Below are 19,927 nucleotides of genomic sequence, written 5' to 3' on the forward strand. Positions count from 1 at the left end.
CACTATCGTCACGAGGCTGGGTGTGGTGACACATCCTTTCTCTCCGCCCCGAGGTGTTTGTGTAGCCTAAATAACGCGGGAGTGTTTGTGTGTGGGACCCCTCCGGCTTGATCACTCACACACTTTATTCATAATAAATCCCATCACTCCTTCACCGTGTACCTTATTCATTAAACGTGTTTAACACACTAAAAAACACATCTAACTCCTCTACGTTACGTTAGAAGCAGCTGGTGATAAAAGTGAAAGCACATTGCACGATGCAAAATAGGATGGCGTGCGCGTTCGCGGAGCTACTGCGCTGCGGCAGTTGCCAGGGGAGATAGGAGGGGAGGGGTTTTGATTGGCTGAAGTGGGCCTGTTGCCTTGACGACGGCGAGGGGTTTGGTAGCGTTGCCGTGCGCTGTGTGATCTGCGCGCTGCGTGTATGGAGGAAGCAGCTGCTGATCTGATCTCTGACATTGTGTGAGACAGACATCTGAATAAACTGCGTACAGACGTGTCTTTAAACATACCGCAACGAGGCACGCCGTGCATGATTGTAAGTATTTACTGCTGTTCTTTTAATTTGTCTGGAGGTATGTTGTGTTTGTGTGGATACGGGTTGTGTTTCGAACAAGCGAAAAGTAAATGTGGTCAAGTGACTTTGCTTAGAGCAGCCAGCATGGCAGAACAAGCGACAGCATGTGGCCAGCTAGCTAATGTTAACGTTATTTCTCTCTGGTCTCCGGGCTCATTTATAGTATTAAAGTATGTTTATCGTTTGGTATATGAAGCCAGAACTATATTCTAAAGAGTTAAAATGTTATGCTAACACTAGCCGTAGATGTACCTTCACTCACCCACCGAGCTACTGCTAACGCTACTTTGCCTCACGGACCGGTTGTTCTGGTTGAGCTAACGTTGTTAACAGTTACAGCTAGTGTACCGACTCTTTAAAGCTGAACAACATGTAACTAACCGGAGATAAGTCACTTTGTAACGAGTCCCGTGTGTTTGTTAGTGTTGTGCAATAGTCCACGTCATTACTTGTAACTTTGTATTCCTCATTGTGTTACTGGCTGTGGCTGCTTGTGAGTGTAATCTTGGATCCGTGGTGAGTAATACCACCGTCTACCTAGCATTAGCTACAAAGCACATTAGTTTTCTAACAGCACTTCACTTTTCACTCGCGTCGACTCTTAGTGTCATTTAAAAGTATTTGGCTATCCCGTATTTTCTTAAGTTGTGGGTTTGTAAGTTAACAGCGGTATTAAATGTTTCTGTTGATTTCAATGTTAGACTCATATCCTCCCTTCATATCTATTGATAATTGAATATTTCATCGTATATTTAGACTGCACCAGAGGTTGCGAGGCTACACTGGCTAGCTAAGCACATGATGTAATGGATTATCACAAGATTGTCCCAGATACAGAGTGCTCTACAAACAATGTCAGAGTGTAGGAAAAATATCTCTGTTTAAGCCCGTTGGATATATGTTGTTGTTGAGTAGGTCTTCAAACACTTTATGTTAAACGTGTCCCGTGTTGTCTGCCCTTGTGGCCCTTCTTCTTCCTGCTGCCTGTCAGTGTTGCATTTACTGGACCTCATCTGAAATTCGTTTTGTGCTCTGAGGTTTTCTGTGTGATTTGGAAAAAGTGATGGGAAAATATAGTTCCCTTTGTTAGGTTATGACATTAATGTAGACTGACGTTGCTTTCTTCGTACTTGACAGTTGTTAAAGCCCTAGTGATAAATAGAAGACAAAGGCAACAGGAGCTTAAGGGACATAACGTGCAAAAAAGAAGCAGATGTTGTCAATCTGCCATCATTATATTGGCAGAATCTCCTCCATGGTCATAGTGTAGGTCAAACCATCTGTTGTCTTTGCTGTTCTTTGTAATTTCAGCATGTATCAACTCCTGTACAGGTTTGTATGTACTGACGCCTCTGGAGGGTCAGGACTGTTGCCTCCCAGAATAGATGAGGGTCTGCTAACTTTACTGACATTCATTTCTATAAATAAGACATGTCGTATAACCCAGGGATGTGGTTGCTGAAGTGAAATGGCTTTAATTACTTCAGGGATCTAAGTATTGTCAGTAGAGTTGAAATACCTTTAATAGTACACCATCATGAGGTCATTTCAATATTCCTTAAGAAGTTGTAGTTACTAAAGATACTAAGTAAGGTAGTGTTACTCCAAAGTTTGAGGTCCCTTTCTTTAAAGTAAAATTGGCGGCAGACTGTCCAATCATTGAATATTCTTTGCATTTGTTATGGATCAGTCCATCATTTTCCATGGCTGAAAGACTTGGGACTTAAACCTGAATTAGATTTTTTTTTCTCAAAGTAATATATATGACTAGCCATGACAAAATACTGAATATATATAAGTACTTCAATGTAGTGTTCCATGCCCATGTGTTGAACAAGCCAATATAAAAGAAGGCGTACTACAATAACAAATATCTCAAACTCCTCTACATGATTTAACAATTTGGTTAACATATTGGCGTCACTTTTCTGATAATTTGCTCCATTGTACTGTACAAATTCCTGAACAGGAAGATGTTCCTTGGAGGATGTTTGATAACAATGAAGCAGTATGACAAAAGAAACCACCACGTCATAACATCTACGCAAATTGGGTCCAATGGAGTTGTTTTCGTTCTGACTAGCCATGACAAAATACTGAATATGACATATAAAACACATTATAAGGCATTTGAATGATATTGCATTGTTGCTTGCATCAGTTACACTCTATCAAAGCAGTAATCGGCACTTCAAAATGGTCCTGTTGCCATGTAATCAGTCTTATCACAGAATTGTGTACTCTGACCCAGGAGTAAATGAAAGGTTGCGTCCTCTAAAATCCACCATGTTTTCTGTAGGAATACCAGCGACGTTGGTTTTGAGTGTATTACCAAAGCTGACCCTTGTGGCTGAAACTTAGAGGATTGCTTAACAGTCTAAAGCAGGATTCTCATAGATTGGCTCACCACTTTGTAACCTACTGTTCTCTGAACACCCTGTAATTACAGAGTCATTTTTGACTTTGATTTTTACCGACTGTTTTAAATCGTTGTAATGGTAGAGGTTGAATAATTAGATGATTGGCAGAAAAAGGACAGCCGTTGTTCACTTTAAGTAACTCTATTCCCATAAATACTTTGTTGTGTGCATATTGAGTTTTAACACATTCCAAATGAAAAACAGATAAACTGCATGTGTTGTAAAGGAAGGAAACAAAACAACCTAGCCATGTTATTGTCATTATTGTATGTTTTTGTAGATATCAGCCACAACAAGTCTGCATATGCCTTTGTTTTGTATAAAGAATGTGTTCTGTCAATATCCTATTCCTAGGGATGTTAAATCGAACAGCTATTTACCTATCTGAGTTCAGTCACCACCCTGATCCAGTTCTTGACTGCTGACATTGGCCCGTCTGGCTTGTGGAGTTTACAGCTTCATGTAGGTTGGTGGTGGTTGGCTTGAATAATTAAAGCTTCACATGTGTGTTTCATCACCTGCTCACACCCCCTGTGTGTTTTTGAAGGAGGGACATCCCCAGAAGTGTATGGTCTCAGGTCTCACATCTGCTGATCAAACATGGGTGGGAACTCTGAATCTGAAATACAAATGTTAACGCACATGTACAACGTGATTTTTTTCTGATGTTTCTCATTAGTCAGAGATCTGGGTACATCTGAAACACATCTATTTTTATCCCCTATGCTTCCTGTTGAACAGCTTACTATTTAACTGGGGTCAACATATTGTCGGTAATGTCATGACGGCAACAAAAGCTGTACCAGTTGCAATCTGGTTCTGCAAATCTAAAAATACAAAGTGTGAATATTTAGATTTTCTCCCTCAGTTTTTCCTCCATACGCCTGCCTCTGTGTGTGTATTTGCAGAAGTGGCAAATGGGTAGTGTGTGTATTCCTGTTGTGGCGCCCCCCCGTCTACTCCAGTTATTGTTTTACATCTCTTGATTGGTCGCAGTGGTTATGAACAGACTCTATAGTGAACTACCCCCTCCCTCTCCAACCCCCTGACTGTGCCTGTGCCCGTCTCATTTGTGACGGGGTGGAATCAAGATGCAAGCCAGTCATCGAAAGCAACACTAATGTGGCCGTTGCCTTGATTGAGAGAAAGGAAGAGAGGCTGTGTCCTGTGACAGTCTGGCTCTCTGTCTCATCACCCCTGGCTGAATTACCAGGATTTATTTAATTGAGGTCAATATCACAACAACGCCGGCTGAACAGCGTGTGTGCTATTTATTAGGATGTGAGGAGCGCAATGAGGATTGTATTACTGAGTTTACCAACATTTTGTATCCCGTGCCAACCAAGGGAATATAGTATCATAATTACAAAAGCTCTGGGAAAAGGCTGGCTAGGTGTTTGGCCAAAGTGACCTTTAAAAATAAATGTGAAGCTTCATACAGTGTTATTTCTTAACATTGTCATCGGATCACCATGGGGAGTTCATTGAAAGTCTTTAAGTAATTAATTTGAACACTTTACTTCATACATTTTACTTTATTTATGGCAAATACATTTAATAAATGCACCCTGTAGAGGATTTGCTACTCATTTGCTATAGGCTCTTTGTTGTGCTGAAGCACTGCATATTGAAACTTTTCATGTCGTTACAAATGGAGCTCCAAAACATGTTGTTGTTGATCTTTAAAAAAAGTAAAAGGCTATTGTAGGACAATGTTTGAATCAACAGGGGTGAGTGAAAGACACATTTAAGAGACTGTAATGAGACCTTCAGCGCTGCCAGAAGAATTCCCGAACCCTTGAGTTGATTCACTCACACCCAAAGCTTCTGTATATATTGTCAGTCTTTAAGAGCAAGGTACCTCCAGCGGTCCTAATGCTGTCCTATCTGGGTGTTTGTGCCCTGTGTCCACACTGTATTTGAATATGAAGAATTCCATTAGTTTGCAATGATTCACAAATACTGTTTTCCTCTTTTCTACATAACCATATAGTGCTTTCTGAGTTTCCTGTGCACACACATTTGCAACAAATACTGGAATTTAAATGTAAAGTAATCCCACACTCTCCTGGAAGGGCTTAACTTTAACTGAGATATATCAAAATGTAAAAAAAGAGAACCTTTAATCATTTATTAGAAGGATTTAAAGCATGGACTGGTCCTTACTGCTTCTTTAGCTATTCAAAAGTATGAGGTGGTAGCTCATTCTAGCTTGTGGTGAATGTTTGTTCACTGAACTTAGAGCCACATGACCCGAGAGATAAGGTTTCAGTGTTGGCTGGGGGCTGGCGTGTACTTTTGAAGGCCTCACCTCTGTTGACAGTCAAAGTGCAGTCCTGAGAGTGTGAGTCTGGAATCACTGTGGAGTGAAGGTCTCCGAATAACACCACCTAGCCATCAATTGTTTTGTTTGCTTGTTTTTCCCCCAACCTTTTAAGTGATTGCGTCAGTCAATACATTAAGTTGGGCTTGGGTGTTTGTCAGCAGTAAGCAACATGCTGCTGGACTTCATACACAGCCAAAGCAAACCTGGCTGCGTCACTGAACCTCTCGCTGCTCGGGTCCGCTGCTCTGGTGTCGAGCGGCCCTGACTGTCTCTGTGTGAACTCTGAATTTGTTTTCTAAAAAATGAACTTCCTCAACGGGCAGGAGGTGTTTCCTTCCCTCCCGTCCTCTGTTTTGAAACTGTGAGGTGAATACTGAGCGCTTCTCAAACATGACTGGAGCAAAAACAACTGCTCCTTTGTACGGGCTGAGTGTGGGGCCAATTGTAATGCTTTGTGCGAGCTTTTTCATTAGCTTTCACCTTCAGGCACCAATCCTTTTTAAGCCATTGAGTAGTTTGATTTGGGAATGCATCATTTAGACGTGCTTTAGCAGTAGCCTGATTAGCCTTCACATTAACGGATGCTTTATTTGTTATTGCATAATTTGACCCTCCCTTTAAAAAAACGACTACCACTCTGGAACAGCCTCTCTGTCTCTCTCCGTAGCGCTACCTCTCTCACTTTCTCTCTCCCTAACTCTCCAGCTCTAACTCACCCCCCACCCCCCCTTGTCTCATTCACATTTTCAGAGCTCCAACCAGACTGGGTAGTCTCCTAAATATCAGTTAAGGTTTCAAATAACAGCCCTTGCCACGGGGCTCTGCGACACACCTTTGTGTATCTATTACAGAGGTGCAACTGGTTTGTGTCAACTGTTTTCTTTTCCTTGTTGAGGGTGTGGAGTGAATACGTTTGCACATTAACTCACTGCAGTTTGCTATAGCTGTTCAGTTTGTTATTTACATTAAAATAATATGTTGTAAGTCATTTTGACAAAAAATGGATTGATGGAACCAGAGCTGAAGTATGTCCTAATAGCTCATAGTCAGTAGTGCCATCCAGGTTGGCTGTGGCCTTTCCCACTGCTCTTTGTCAGACAGGTTTGTGGAGAGCAGCGGCAGACTGCTGGCCTCAGCACTTTCCGCCTGTATTGATCTCCCCACATTAGCTCTCTCTTCATGCACAGACATGAGCACAATTGCTTCCCTTACAACATTGGCTGCCGTGGCAACTGAGTCCTGATCGTGAGATTGGCTCCCAGAAAACATCTCAAACCGGTCCCTCTTCCTTTGGACGGCGCCATCATCTCCCTCACATTCCCCCGTCCATATTTGACACACCGGTGGCTTGATTTGCCACTTACAGCTATCTGCATAAGTCTTTGTGTCTTTTTGAATGGGTTAAGTGCTTAACAGGATAAAAGAGCAGTTTGAAAGGGGGGGGAAATGTGCCTTGGCACCTGCTGTTAGAGCCTGCCTGTTTGCACATGAATATGATGAGGCTGGCGGTGCGCGGGGCTATTTTAACTTGCAGATGAGCCACCAGGTCAGCACCGTTGCAGCTTTGGTGTATTTTCAAGGATTCTGCAGTCAACTGGGCAGCCCAGCTTATTAGCTCCCTCTCCCCTCTCGCCACACTAGTGTCCCATTATTCATCGCATTCCCAGCCGCCTCCCTTTGATGCCTTTTTCATCAGCAATGATAACTGCCATCATTGCAACAGCAGGGGTAATTGAGCAGCTGCAGTCACAGTGAAACACTTCCTGTACGGCTGGATGCAAGGCAGCTTTCTCACTCGCCACCCGGCCGCTGTGGAGATTCAAATGATGTTTTTTTTCTGGAAGAGATACTCAAAAGAAGATGAGCGCTCTCTGGCACCCAAGGGCCCAGCTGAGAGCTCATGGCTGTGAGGATAGAGGGAGGTGAAGCTCTCTGGTGCTTTAAGGTTAATCAGTGGCCTGACACTCTGCAAGGCGGCGGCTTCCTCTCCATAAAGTTTACAGCAGTCCTTCATTCCCTGTTGAAGAAGTGTTTCCAGTCAACCACACCTGAAATTGAATGCTAATGCAGTCGGAGCTTTTCTTGGGCACACCTGTGTTTGCTTGTTTTCCATGACCTTAATGTTTGTCGGCATGCGTTGGGTAACAGTTGCGGATAAAGACTCTAAAAGAACAGTCTCAAGTAGGGCTCGCTAGAACAACTACCCTTGTCAGATGGCATCAGCACTCATCCTTTCTTTCTCTCTGGCATCAAGACAGATATATAAACAGTTTGTACAAACCTGTCTTCCACCTGTCTCCACCCTGCCTGAAAGAACCATTTTCAAAAAGCACTGGATGTGTGGCCTGTGCACACAGATAGCCCAATTCTGAAATTATTTTTGGAAGGATAAATAATATTCATCTCCAAAAACTGTGGATGTCTTTCTGCACTGTCCCCTTTTCTGTTTGTAAATGTCTTCAGAGTAGGAACTTGTTGTGTCAAGAGATATATTTCGGTGTTTTGGTCTCTTGAGCAGAGATTTTCTTTTTACACAAATGGGCAGTTCTCTCACTGCCTGACATATCTGATTGCTCCACTTTGCTGAGAGCTGTGATTCATCCTAGACAGAGGATAACTTACATAGCTGTCCTCATACCGCAGAGTCTCAGCTGGCTCACTCACTCTCTGTCTGTTGTTCTTTATTCTACACTGTTTGTAATGCATGTCTCTTATTTTAAAAACGACTTATATCTTGGATTGTCCCTTCCTATGTTCACTCTGCCTCAAAGCTCTGTGACTTACATCCTTTTTGTCAGCCATCACAAGGAAATGTCAATCATGACATATTAAAGACATACAATAGAGGATTGACAGGCAGGAAAGAGAGCACGGTGTGACTATAGAGCAGACAGGAAGTACTATTCTAACATAAAGAAATCTACTTTAAAGACTGAAGGAATCACAACCCTAGAATTAGAAATCACTCGGAACCCAAATATGATCACGGTGCTATATGCTTATCCCCTCATTGAGTGGTCATTAATGCCTCCTCCTTCCCACTGGTGTGTGTGTGTGTGTGTGTGTGTGTGTGTGTGTGTGTGTGTGTGTGTGTGTGTGTGTGTGTGTGTGTGTGTGTGTGTGTGTGTGTGTGTGTGTGTGTGTGTGTGTGTGTGTGTGTGTGTGTGTGTGTGTGTGTGTGTGTGTGTGTGTGTGTGTGTGTGTGTGTGTGTGTGTGTGTGTGTGTGTGTGTGTGTGTGTGTGTGTGTGTGTGTGTGTGTGTGTGTGTGTGTGTGTGTGTGTGCTCCCGCTCTTGTCTCACCCACTGCGCAAACACTCTTGAGTTTGACCTAGTTCTTATCTTATCACTGAAATGAAAAGAAATGCCTGGCCATTCCTGCTCTCTGTGCCCCCCCCCCCCCCCCCCCCGGCCGGGGCGTCTGGTCTCCCCACCAGGTGAAGTCGTAGCTTTCTGTTCAGGGCGGCTGGTCGTCTCTGACAGAGCCAGCCAGCATGGGTTATTATTTCCTTATTGTATCCATATATCTTGTTTGTGGGATGTCTGCTCTTAATTGAAGGGATGGCATGGTTGTCATGGTGACACCAGGACATAAAGCTTGTTGTGAGATGAGCCAAAGAGTGATCTCTTTGTGCTCTCGGCCTCATGAACCAGCAAAGCTTGATTTGAATGGGTTTACAAAGGTTGATTGGATAGTACTCTATCTTTTAAAAAAAGTACTTCTCACTTATTTAAGCGGTCTTAGACTTTGACATATCTTTTTCTGTGCCTGTAATAAAAATCAAAGCTCAATATTGGGTTTAACTGAACACTTTGACAGAGTCATTGCCGAACAATTCCTTCCCTGAGCCCACGTTAAAAAGTATCATTGTCTTATTAATAAGGGTGCTTGTGTGGGATTGGTTAATGATACAGGGCTTATGGCAATATTGAATTTCCTTGTGCTGTTAAATGTCCATCAACTCCCGGGCTTGTAGCCTCTTTACACTACTTAATCTGGCATGTGACAAATTGAGGCTTGATCCTGGCTGACTGCAGATCAGCGTGTAAGAGCAATCCACTCTGTAAGATGGAGGCCTTCCACTCATTCCTGCAGTCGCTTGATGCTTTCATGCTCATTTACACATAACTGGCAGCTGGGTCCTGTCTGCTACGAGGTGGGCGTCGAGTAGTGGAGCCTTAAGTCGGTTCAGTTGCTTGAGAGCACCTCCTCGAAGGTCCTTGGCTGGAATCAAGAGGAGGGTGTGCTGAGAGCCTCTCCGTCCTCGCCAGGCGTGGAGGAGAGGGACAGTGAGAGGGCCAGGAAAGTGAGATAGAGGCAGACAGGCACAGGCACAGCCACAGGGGGGGTGCCCCCAGGGAAGACTTAGGAAAACAAGGTCAACGCTTGGAAGAGCACATCATTCCATGGTGTCACATCCAGTTATTCCATGCTGCCAACTTTGTTATGAAATCAGTTCACCATCAGAAACTGTGATTTTGATCTGCGTTAACATTAACGGCTCTCCTCTCCTCCCCTTCCAGACCTCTTTGATTTAATGGGTCCAATCATTGGGATGTCACCAGATAAGAAAACGGAAATTCCGGGTATGCAAGAGGAGCGGACAGGGCTCAGAGGCGTGTGTGGTGTGGGAACACTGCCCGAGGCGGAGTGTGCGTCCAGTCCGCTGGCCACCAGCGTGGATCGGACCGGAGGTACGGAGGACGAGGAGCTCACCAACCTCAACTGGCTGCATGAGAACCTGCTGCAGAACTTCACTCTGGGAGGGCCGGAAGCTCAGCCCAGCGGCAGTCCCCTCTTTGACATAGAGGGAGACTACGGGCCCAACCAGGGGCCGTCGTCTTCCTCCTCATCTTCGTCAAACGGCAGAGGCAGGGAGCGAGACTCGTTGAAGTCCAAGCCCCCTTTCTCGTTCTCTCTCCTCATCTACATGGCCATCGAGCAGTCTCCCAGCAAATCTTTGCCCGTTAAAGAAATCTACGGATGGATTCTCGAGCACTTCCCTTATTTCTCCAACGCTCCCACTGGCTGGAAGAACTCTGTTCGTCACAACTTGTCCTTGAACAAATGCTTCCGCAAGGTCGAGAGGAGTTTGGGAAAGGTAGGTCATTCCCCTGTCTGCTAACTGTCATGCACTTCAAACTGATTTCAACTTAGAAAATGGGACTGTTACAATTAGGCCCCTCAAATCAGTTTTCAAAGCAGTGATTGATGATGTGATATTCAAATTTCTGTAGGCCGAAATGTCCACTTTTTTGAGCAAGGTGCTGTGGGTAAACATCGCATTTCAGTGTGAAGCTGCAGCGGGGCGCGTGAGAGCGTCCAGGACTGTAACTCAGCCAAAGGGACCTCTGACTCTTCTGTGATAACGCTGGAATACAGTCAAGGTCGCACATACTCCTCCTGAGGAAATGCAAACACAGCACACCACGACTATCTTCCAAACCGTTTCAACTAGAGAGAGGCTTCCCACCGTTAGGAACCTCAATATTGCTCTGTGGCAAGGAAGCAAACGTGACCTGCAGCGAGAGAGGAGTGTGGAGGGAGAATCTGTCAGCCTGGTCCTGGCAGAGTAACATGTCAGTCATGCTCATTTGTGTTTGTGTTCCTGCATAGAAAGGAAAAAAACAGGGGGAAAAAGTTAACCTTCTCACATGCACATGCGTAGGACAACAGAATGTGAAAGAGTGAAACATTTGGTGTGAAATGCACATTTAATTCCGTCATGGTTGCGATTTCCATGTAGGTTAACAAACCTTGTGTTGAAAAATGTGGTGAGGAGCAAAAAAGGTTCTGAGGTTGCTGCTCTTTGAAATCATTATACACACTTTAAAATCCCTAATAGTTTCACACATGTGTATTTCTGGATAAAACCAGATAAGCAACACAAATTAAAGCTCATAAAAAACATTTTGGGTGTCAAAAATCCTAAGGACTGTTAATCTGTTGATCAGTCCTGTGGGAGGGCAGTTCAATCAGAATGAATTGCAGCGGCTCGGTAACATGAGCAAACAACGCCAAAGCTGTCGTCACATATTCATTCAAGTGTTGCTCAAGCGTTTCACTTAACCTTTACCCTAGTTTGCATTTGTTTTAGAGACAGGGAGGTTTCAATACCATAGCCGGGCTTTTGTAGGTGCAACCTGATTTGCATGTGACGGTACAGACACAGGGAGGGACACGACAGCGGCCATATTGCGCTCCAGTGTGAGTTCAGACTTGTGTCCGGTAGAGCCCGCGGTGCCGGGGCTGTGCCTGGCTAAGACTTCATATTTCCCTCCACGGGAGGTGATGGTGGTTAGCGCTCGGCGAGCAGCAACATGGTGAGGCGCAGGCGGCTCAGCATGCAGGTGCACAGCGTGAGCCATTCGTCTGCTGAGAGACCAGTTTCACATGACACTGGCTGGTGGTTTCCGTTGCCATGGCGACATTTCCTTCTTCCTGCATCAGGGCTCGTTGGTAATCTGAGTCAAGGTTATTCTCCTCCCTCCCTCGCTCTATTCTCTCCTCCCAGACTGGGCCATCAGATAAAGTGACAGTTAACACACTCCCGCACACATCGCTCACAGTCATTGCTCACACACAGCAGATATTTCCTCTCTTTGTTCAGGCTGTTCAGGAATTCTGAGTTCTGCTTTCGCTATTTCCCCTGCTTTGTTATGATGTGGTGCTCCTCTAAGAACGCTTTCAGTCTCCAATCAGCTGTTTATCAGAGCGTTTGAAATCAAATCTGACACATCATTCTGCTGTCCACCTGAGAATCTTCTGGAATGTTGTGAATGTGAGCATCTTGTTGATGGGTTGGTTAAAGCAGATTTTCCAGTATTTAAATCTGATTTCTACTGATTGAGAGTTGATGATAACGAGGTGCAAAGAAGCGGATCATTTCCCTCTTAAGGGGAAATGTCATTGTTTTGCTAGTTAGGAATAAGGGGAAGGAAATGCAGTCAACATGTGTGTTCAAAGATACACAATGTCCACATAACTTTTGATTGTTTACAAGAAAACTGCAGTGTGCCTTGTTGTTTAAATATAACCAGAGACAAATCATACATTCTAGACAAACCCAGGGTTTTGTCTAAACCGAGTAACGGGCGCTGCGCCCTCACACCAAAATGCAGATTTGAAGTGATGCCAGATAACAACATTTCTGTTCGACAAAAATGGTATAATTAATCCAAAGATATTAAAATCGTGTCGGATAGACCGTCAGACGGCAGAGGCGGCTTTGTTTTTACGGAGCTCTGAATAAATAGGGGCTTGATTGTCCGGTCGGTCTGCTGGTGGCAGGCAGCAGGCTGACACTTAAACTATGAGTTCTGAATTGGTTTCTTTAACTGTTCTTTTTTCTGTAGAGGCAGTAAAGAAACTGTAACTCAGGGTTTATTTGTTGTTTGAGGTGCAATATATGACTCGGCAGCTTGAAGACATAAAGAAACTATTATTTTCTGCTTTAATGCATTATATTCACTGGAAAGTGGGAGGGGCCGTCCGTTTGACCAGAAGTGACGTTAGCCCCTCGTACTGTATTTTTCCAGGAAAACCCTCCAAACCTATGGCCGTTCTGTCACACAGCTGTGTAATGTTCAAGTATTTGGACTCCTCCTTTAAAGACTACCTAGATGAACAGTACTTCTCATGGTTTTTCTTCACACTTTTCTGACTTTGTAACCTGGGATGGAAGATTGACCGTCCCTGCTTTGTTTTACAGGCCAATGGGAAAGGTTCTCTCTGGTGTGTTGACCCCGAGTACCGCCCCAACCTGATCCAAGCCCTTAAGAAGCAGCACTTCCCCGCCGCACATGCCTTCTGCACACCACCCGCCTCCCCACCCAGGTACACTTCCATCCCTCTCTGGATTGTGTGGGTTATGAGTTTGTGATAGCTGTGATGCTGCAGCTCTGGCTCATTGAAATCAGTGTTAAGGTTTACATTTGACTTTTCTCAACATTTCCCAAAAATTCTAAACCTGACCCTCCGTTATTTGCAGTGCCTCCTCACCCCCCCGCCATCTCTTTCTACAAGGCTGCTCATTCAAAGGTGAGACGGACGCACACATACCTACTTTCAAGTCTTGATATTTTCATCAAAAGCACATTTTTCTGACTCAGTGCAGTTTGTTTTAGCTTGTGTGTGTGCAGTATTTTGATTCTGTTGCCTGTTCACATTTCAGCCCCAGAACATTCAGCATCACTGTGCTTCTATCCTCAACTCTTGGTTTGATTTGTTGCTTTCGAGTCATCGATGCCTCATGTAGACCATAATGTTGAGAGCTCCCAGTCAGCGTATCAGACTCCTCTCCACCCCCCCTCTCTGCCTCTTGGATTTGTAACCTTGACGACAGGCAGAGGTTCGGTCGGTGCTGAGTGTCGAGCACTCAGTCTCACTGTAATCATTAATAATTTAGACCCCCCAGAAGTGAGCGACGAGGCTTTTAGACGCTTTGTCAGGTCTGGAAAGATCGGATGCAATATCAGTAGCTTCAATTCATCCTCTGGTTTGTAACTCTGAACCTTCTGCTTATCCAATCCATTCAGTACACGTTATTGGGTCTACGACTTTAGTTTGAAGCGATCAAAGGGACCCAGTCCTCCCAGTCCTAGCAGAGATGCCATGCTTTCACACCTCAGGACTGACCATCATGCATGTTCTTTCCTCTTCCAGAATCTGACATTGATGCTGCCACTGCCATGATGCTCTTAAACTCTGCCCCCGGGCACCACGTTGACCCATGTAAGAGAATTCACAAGCAACCATACTTTCACCAATTCTTCAAACTCTTTGTCTTCTACCCCCCCGACATACCACCCTGTCATTGCTTACGTCTTCTTTTATTTTGTGTGCTTTAATTTGTGATGTGTACATGTTCTTATGAGACAAGTGTGGGTTATGTGCAGGAGATGTTTTCAGGGTATTTCCTGAACTTCATTGCAAATAATAGTTGCCATCAGACAGTTAGCTTAGCACAAAGGTAAAGGGTTGACCCGGCAAGTAGCAAAGATGACAAAATCCAACTACCCTCTCTACAGTGGTTATGTGGTTACTTCCTAAAATGATGAACTATGCTTTTTTTAATAAATTATCGATTCAAAAGAAGAAGAAAAAATGCAAATATCGCACTAACTTGAGTCAGTTTTAGCTGTGTTTTAGTTGAGAATCCGTCCAAATGGTCCACATTTTTGCTGTTATCAGTCGAATTATACATTAGGGCCTGCGACTAACCATTATTTTCATCAATTAACTAGTCATTTACTTTCAGTGATAAGTAAAGACACCGGAGAACATTACGTTTAATAAGCTGGAATCATACATTTATTTTTTTATGAGATGATCAAATTAGTTGCTGGTTAATTTATAATGTAACAATTAGTTGCTTATTCAATCGCTAATCGTTGCAGCTTGATTATGTATTAGATAAGGATCATTTTAATATAATTGGGTTTTGCTAATATCTGTACTTTCCCCATCAGAGGTCTGATTGAACATGCATACAACGATCATATTTTTAGATCATATTTTCCTACTTGGGCTGAGACACGTCTCACTTCTGCTTTATACATGTAAACAGTATGAGCTAGGGTTACAGTATGTCGTACTCTGTTCTTCTTTATTAAAAAACTGAAAACCAAAACTGGTATACTGTGAAGTTCTATTAGCTTTTACTGATCATCAGACGCAACCTATTTTAATCCAACTAAATCGAGACACTTAGCTTAGAGCCTGTCATGCAATATTTAGAGTATTTCTCACACTGAAACAGGCCTGTAATAATAACCCTCTGCGTTTGAGTGCATCCATAACTCTCTATCCATCTTCTGCTCTCCTCAGGCAATTCTGACAGCCCGCTGGACCTGTCCCGGCCCGACTCGGTCCTGGTGAGCAGTGACCCAAAGCAGGACCACAACTACAGCAGCGTGGCCCTGCAGCGCTGCTCCTCCCGCTCCTCCTCCTCGTCTCTCTCCTCCCTGGACGAGGGAGGCTGCGAGCGCAGACAGTCCCACCGCGCAGGCAGCGAGGGCTTCCACAGCGACGAGGACTCCGACCTCTGGGACGAGAGGGGCGTCCACCAGACTTCTAGACGTCCGCCGGCCATCAAGTGGCCCGTCGGTAAGAGGGCGCGGCGCGAGGTGAAGCCGGAGCTGGACGAGGAGCTGAAAGAGGCCGCCGGCTCCTTGCTGCACCTCGCCGGTATACGCAGCTGCGCGGAGGGATCCAAACGCAAGAGCACAAAACTAAACAGGAAATGAAGATTATTTTTGCCCCCCCCCCATCAGACTCCGGACCCTGTGAACCCTAATCTGACCCCTGATCGTGTGTCCCAGTGTGCCTCCTTCTCCTCATCTGATCGTTCATTGGCCATTTTGAGCCTTTCTTTTTGTTCGGGAATATCCCTGTCCAACAAAACAAATGGCAATAGTATCGTTCACACAGGAGAACAAAGCCATATAGAGACTTTTGTAACTCGGGAGGGGGGGGACTGCTGGGGTTGGTATTCGGGCTGTGGAGAACCATCAAGAAACCTATCCAAAATGACCTGCCTGCTTCTGTCGGATTAGAAGATTGTGATTCAAGACTTTTTCTCGGAATGACGAAACGGGAAAAGCTGAAGGTTTTATAACTCAAAGCGTTTGCATGCTTCCTCCTCAAACCTGTATCCTCTTCCAAGTGAATCTATTTATGAAGCGAATGAGTGCATGTTTGTAACAGACAAAACCTAACCTCCTGGTGTTATCAGCTTCTCCTTTTTGTGCTAAAGAAAAAAAAATGCCACTGTTTTAGAAAGGAATCCTCTTGTAAGAGAGATGCAATAATTAATCCACAACCTTAACTTTTATGACTTCATTTCATGGTGGCATTTTTTCCGAGTCGAGTATGCTAGTTAAACTTTACAATTAAGAGAATGAATGGAGTAGTACTATAATCTTGTTATGCGATAAACTTATTACACACGAGCTCTAGCTCTATTTCAGGATAAGCAAGATGTGGAAATAGTATTACTCTGCCACTGCCAAATTTAGTTGCAAAGTTAGCTATACTACTTCGCTCAGTTTTGTGCGGCCATTACAGTGCTATACAAGTGTGTTTTTTTTCTCGCCAATCCACTGCTCATCCTGTCGGTGTGCTTTCATTCATCAGTCTGTTTTTGACATTTGTCGTGCAGACATATATTCACATGTTTGGTGACGGCCTATGCAAAGTGAACACCTGCCACATGTTGCCAGATGTTCACTGTGTGTTCATAGGTTATTCTCCGTGGATTATTTTTTTGTGTGTGTTTATCATAGTGCATGTCAGCCTAAATCTGAGATGATGATCACGACAGAAAATAGTCTGAAATAATCAAACTCCTGTAATCTCTGTAATGATCTCCCTGCTCCTGCTGTGTTGGAGGGCTGATGGCACTCGGCTTGCTTCTGCTCCGGTTTGAATGCAGAGCTGGATAACAGGAGAAGACAGTAAATGACCACAGCTCTATTATTTGGGTTTGCTTTTAGATTAAACCTCCCTGCCTTTTCCGTGTTTTTTGAACCATGTACTTTAGCAATTATACAGCTTATTTTCTGTTGGCTGGATTTGAGGCCGAGTTAATTCACAATTTGAGGGAGGGTGTTCTGTCGAAGGGGACAGTTGCAGCCACAGAGAACTGGACTTTGTGTGTGCGGTCGCTCGCAGGCGAGATGTGGAAGACCTGTGCTGCTCTCAAGTTGTGCCCTCAGTGCTGTCTGGCCCCTGCTCTTCCTCCTAGAACAAAATAAGGAAGTACACGCTCTCTTCTCTAGCTGTGAAATGGAGTGTTTATTGTCAGTTGATTGCATGCAGTTCACTGAGGGGAAGTTGCTTTTGTAAAGGCCAAAATTCTCACAAGAGCTTTTAAAAAAAGCTGCGTACAATACAAGGTAGCATGGAAGCTCACAAGGGCAACTAAAGTAACATGTTATTATTTCCTCACAGAGCTAGATCATATTGCCACAGGAATAAAGCATGCATGGTCGGTGCCAAACTGTTTCTTGTGCCACTAATGTAAAATTGCAGAGGGCCGTGGTCACTATGTTCCACTGCTGCCACGGTGTAGTTATGATTAGGAGTAACAATGCCCTAGTTTTCTGAATCATCAGAACAGGAAGCGCGAGAATACTCTGGTCAGCACAGGGACTTAACCAATCTCTTGGTTTATTTTCGTCGCTTTAGCTTGTTCTTGCAGAGTAAGCTTCGGTTCTCAGAAGTAAAACTTGCATACACTGGTCTTGTTTAGCTGTGAAAAAAAGAACAAATGATTGTTCATTAATCATTACCTTATTTATGACTTTAATTTATGGGATTATTGAATGCATACTCTATCAAACACTGGTCATTTGAAACAAGTGACTGGGCACATTTATTTTCCTCCTGTGAACTCCTTAAGTATTTTATTTCTCTTTGTTTTATTTTACAGCAATACAGTTTCCTTTTTTGCCAAGTATTTTGCCAATGTCTATTGTCTCTTTAGAGCGGGTGTTTTTTTTTCTTCTTTGATTTAACCATGACTGCCAGGTTTTCTTGATGTTTTGTTTTGCTTTTTGTTAGGCTGGATAGTTTATTAACATTGATCCTGAAACCTTTTGTTGCCAAAATTGATGTACAGCTGGGGTATAACATTCAAGATGGACACATTCCCCCATGTACTGTAGAAGTTCTTTGAGAATGATTGAATCATTTTTACATTTGTCTCATGTTTATGTATTGATATTATGACTAAGTAGTCACAAACTGAAAACACATTAGCTCTCCATTTCATCTCGGGCTAGAATCTGACTGCCACTCATAACTCATGCTTCCAGGTATTGTTTTGGGATGTTGAAATGTTTAGAATATCATTGAAACTGGATCAGACTCACTCAGTCCCCAGGCTGCTGCTGTGCAGTTTCAGACTAGCATTTAAGTATCCTGACAACTGCAGAGAAAGTATGGAGAGACTCGTAGAGGAAAAGCTCACTCATTCTTTCTGTAGCACTTGCAAAAGAAATGTTATGTTGGTCTTAATTTGACTTAAATCCCCTAACAGAAAATCCAATTGCTTCATTGCCTCGACAGCTGTTAATTAAATTAAATATTGATTATGTGAATCTCAAAATTTCTGTTGCAGTTCCCGAGGGTATGATGAACATTTTGTTAACAAAGCTGCCAACCCAGTATCAGTTTGTGTCAGTTGTCTGCCATGTCTATTGGACCGACACAACATTTTGGTTTTTGTATGCTAACCTCTGTTGATAAAATGTTTATAAGATTTATTTTCGCCAAAGATATGCAATTGCATTATATATGGTATTACAAAATATTAATAAAACCCTGTTCTTGTTACCACTGTGAGGATTGTTTTATTGTAGTGTGAGCAGCAGCATTTTATCACCTCAAATAAGAGGGTTTTTGTTGCCCTCCAAACTCTCCTCCAGAACACACGAACGCCATCACTTTACATTAGCAGCATACAATTTAAACCTTTGATCAACAATGCCACCTGCTGTGAAAGCCAAAAGATCAAAATGCTTGCTAATAATAGTCCATTCTTTAGAATAACTACCTCTCCGTGTGGCTGGTTTCTCAATTTTCACATAACCACGTTACAGCCGGCAAGTATTTCCCACCCGGAGCAGCAGTTCTGAACTGTTTTGACTTCAGAAGCTGTGCTCAGCACTACGTGTGGCGGCTCCACACTTTCCCCTTTTTGTTTTAAAATGCTCCATCATGGCAGACAGCCAGAAATGCATCTCATATTAATGTGAATTCCAGGGCTGTGCCAGTGATGGATGCATGATCAGATGTCCTAACGACACTCTGCGCTGTAAGTTAATTAGTCATGGAGGACTGTGGGATGAACACAGTGTGACCCTGAACAGGGGCTTGTCTGACTAGCCTCAGGCCCATTGGCACGGCTCTATTGTTCAATAGAGTCCTGTGTGTCGACTGGAAGAGGGGGGCTTCTCCCTACTGACTGCCTCAATTCAGCTGGAAATCAGAGCAGCATCACCTCCCCCCCTCCCACACGGCCCTAGCAACCACGCCACGCCGACAGTTGCCAGGCAACCAGACAATGCTGGAGCCACTGGCTGTGGTGTGCGTGTCAGTGAGTTTGTGTTTAGCCTGTATGCATTTAAGATCAGCAATTGGGAAACAGCGCAAATGTATTTCTTCAAAACATTTTAGTAAATCCTTTTTGTAAATATTTTGCATCTTATACATTTTACAGCTGATAAAAATAAGTTAGAATATATTTGAATATAAAGCAGTACTATGTGGTGAATATATAAAGAGATTATTATGGATTAGGTGAAATTAATCTTGTAGGATTTGAGCGGTGATGGCTGCATTAGCAACATGTCATTTCACTTTGAGTCCAAACGAGGTCATGAGTGTTTCAAAGGAAAATCACAGCGAATGTCTTTCACAGTGCTACAACCCATTTGTGATTTCTGACCTTGTTCTTGGTCATGCAAGCCATACCACACTTAAATCAGCAGTACATTATTTATCAGTGACATCACAGCACTTAATGCAATGGGCATTCGATCTAATGTTAGAGGAGAGTTAAAGATGTTATACAAATACAACATTCAGACCTTCCTGT

General features: G+C 43.6%; 1 protein-coding gene across 2 annotated transcripts; it reads left to right on the top strand.

Moving 5' to 3' along the window:
* Positions 1-391: 391 nt before the first annotated feature.
* Positions 392-18,663, top strand: foxn2a (forkhead box N2a). Of its 2 annotated transcripts, none has more exons than XM_063874865.1 (6): positions 392-541; positions 9,849-10,426; positions 13,037-13,161; positions 13,316-13,365; positions 13,990-14,058; positions 15,154-18,663. In XM_063874865.1, exons 2-6 carry the CDS (start codon positions 9,863-9,865, stop codon positions 15,570-15,572), a joined length of 1,227 nt encoding a protein of 408 aa, XP_063730935.1. In that variant the 5' UTR covers positions 392-541; positions 9,849-9,862; the 3' UTR covers positions 15,573-18,663. The 2 variants fall into 2 exon arrangements, with proteins under 2 accessions (XP_063730935.1, XP_063730936.1); XM_063874866.1 differs by lacking the exon at positions 392-541 and adding an exon at positions 950-1,096.
* Positions 18,664-19,927: the final 1,264 nt, after the last annotated feature.

The sequence above is a fragment of the Eleginops maclovinus genome, chromosome 22 (genome assembly GCF_036324505.1).
Source record: "Eleginops maclovinus isolate JMC-PN-2008 ecotype Puerto Natales chromosome 22, JC_Emac_rtc_rv5, whole genome shotgun sequence".
Lineage (NCBI taxonomy): Eukaryota > Metazoa > Chordata > Actinopteri > Perciformes > Eleginopidae > Eleginops > Eleginops maclovinus.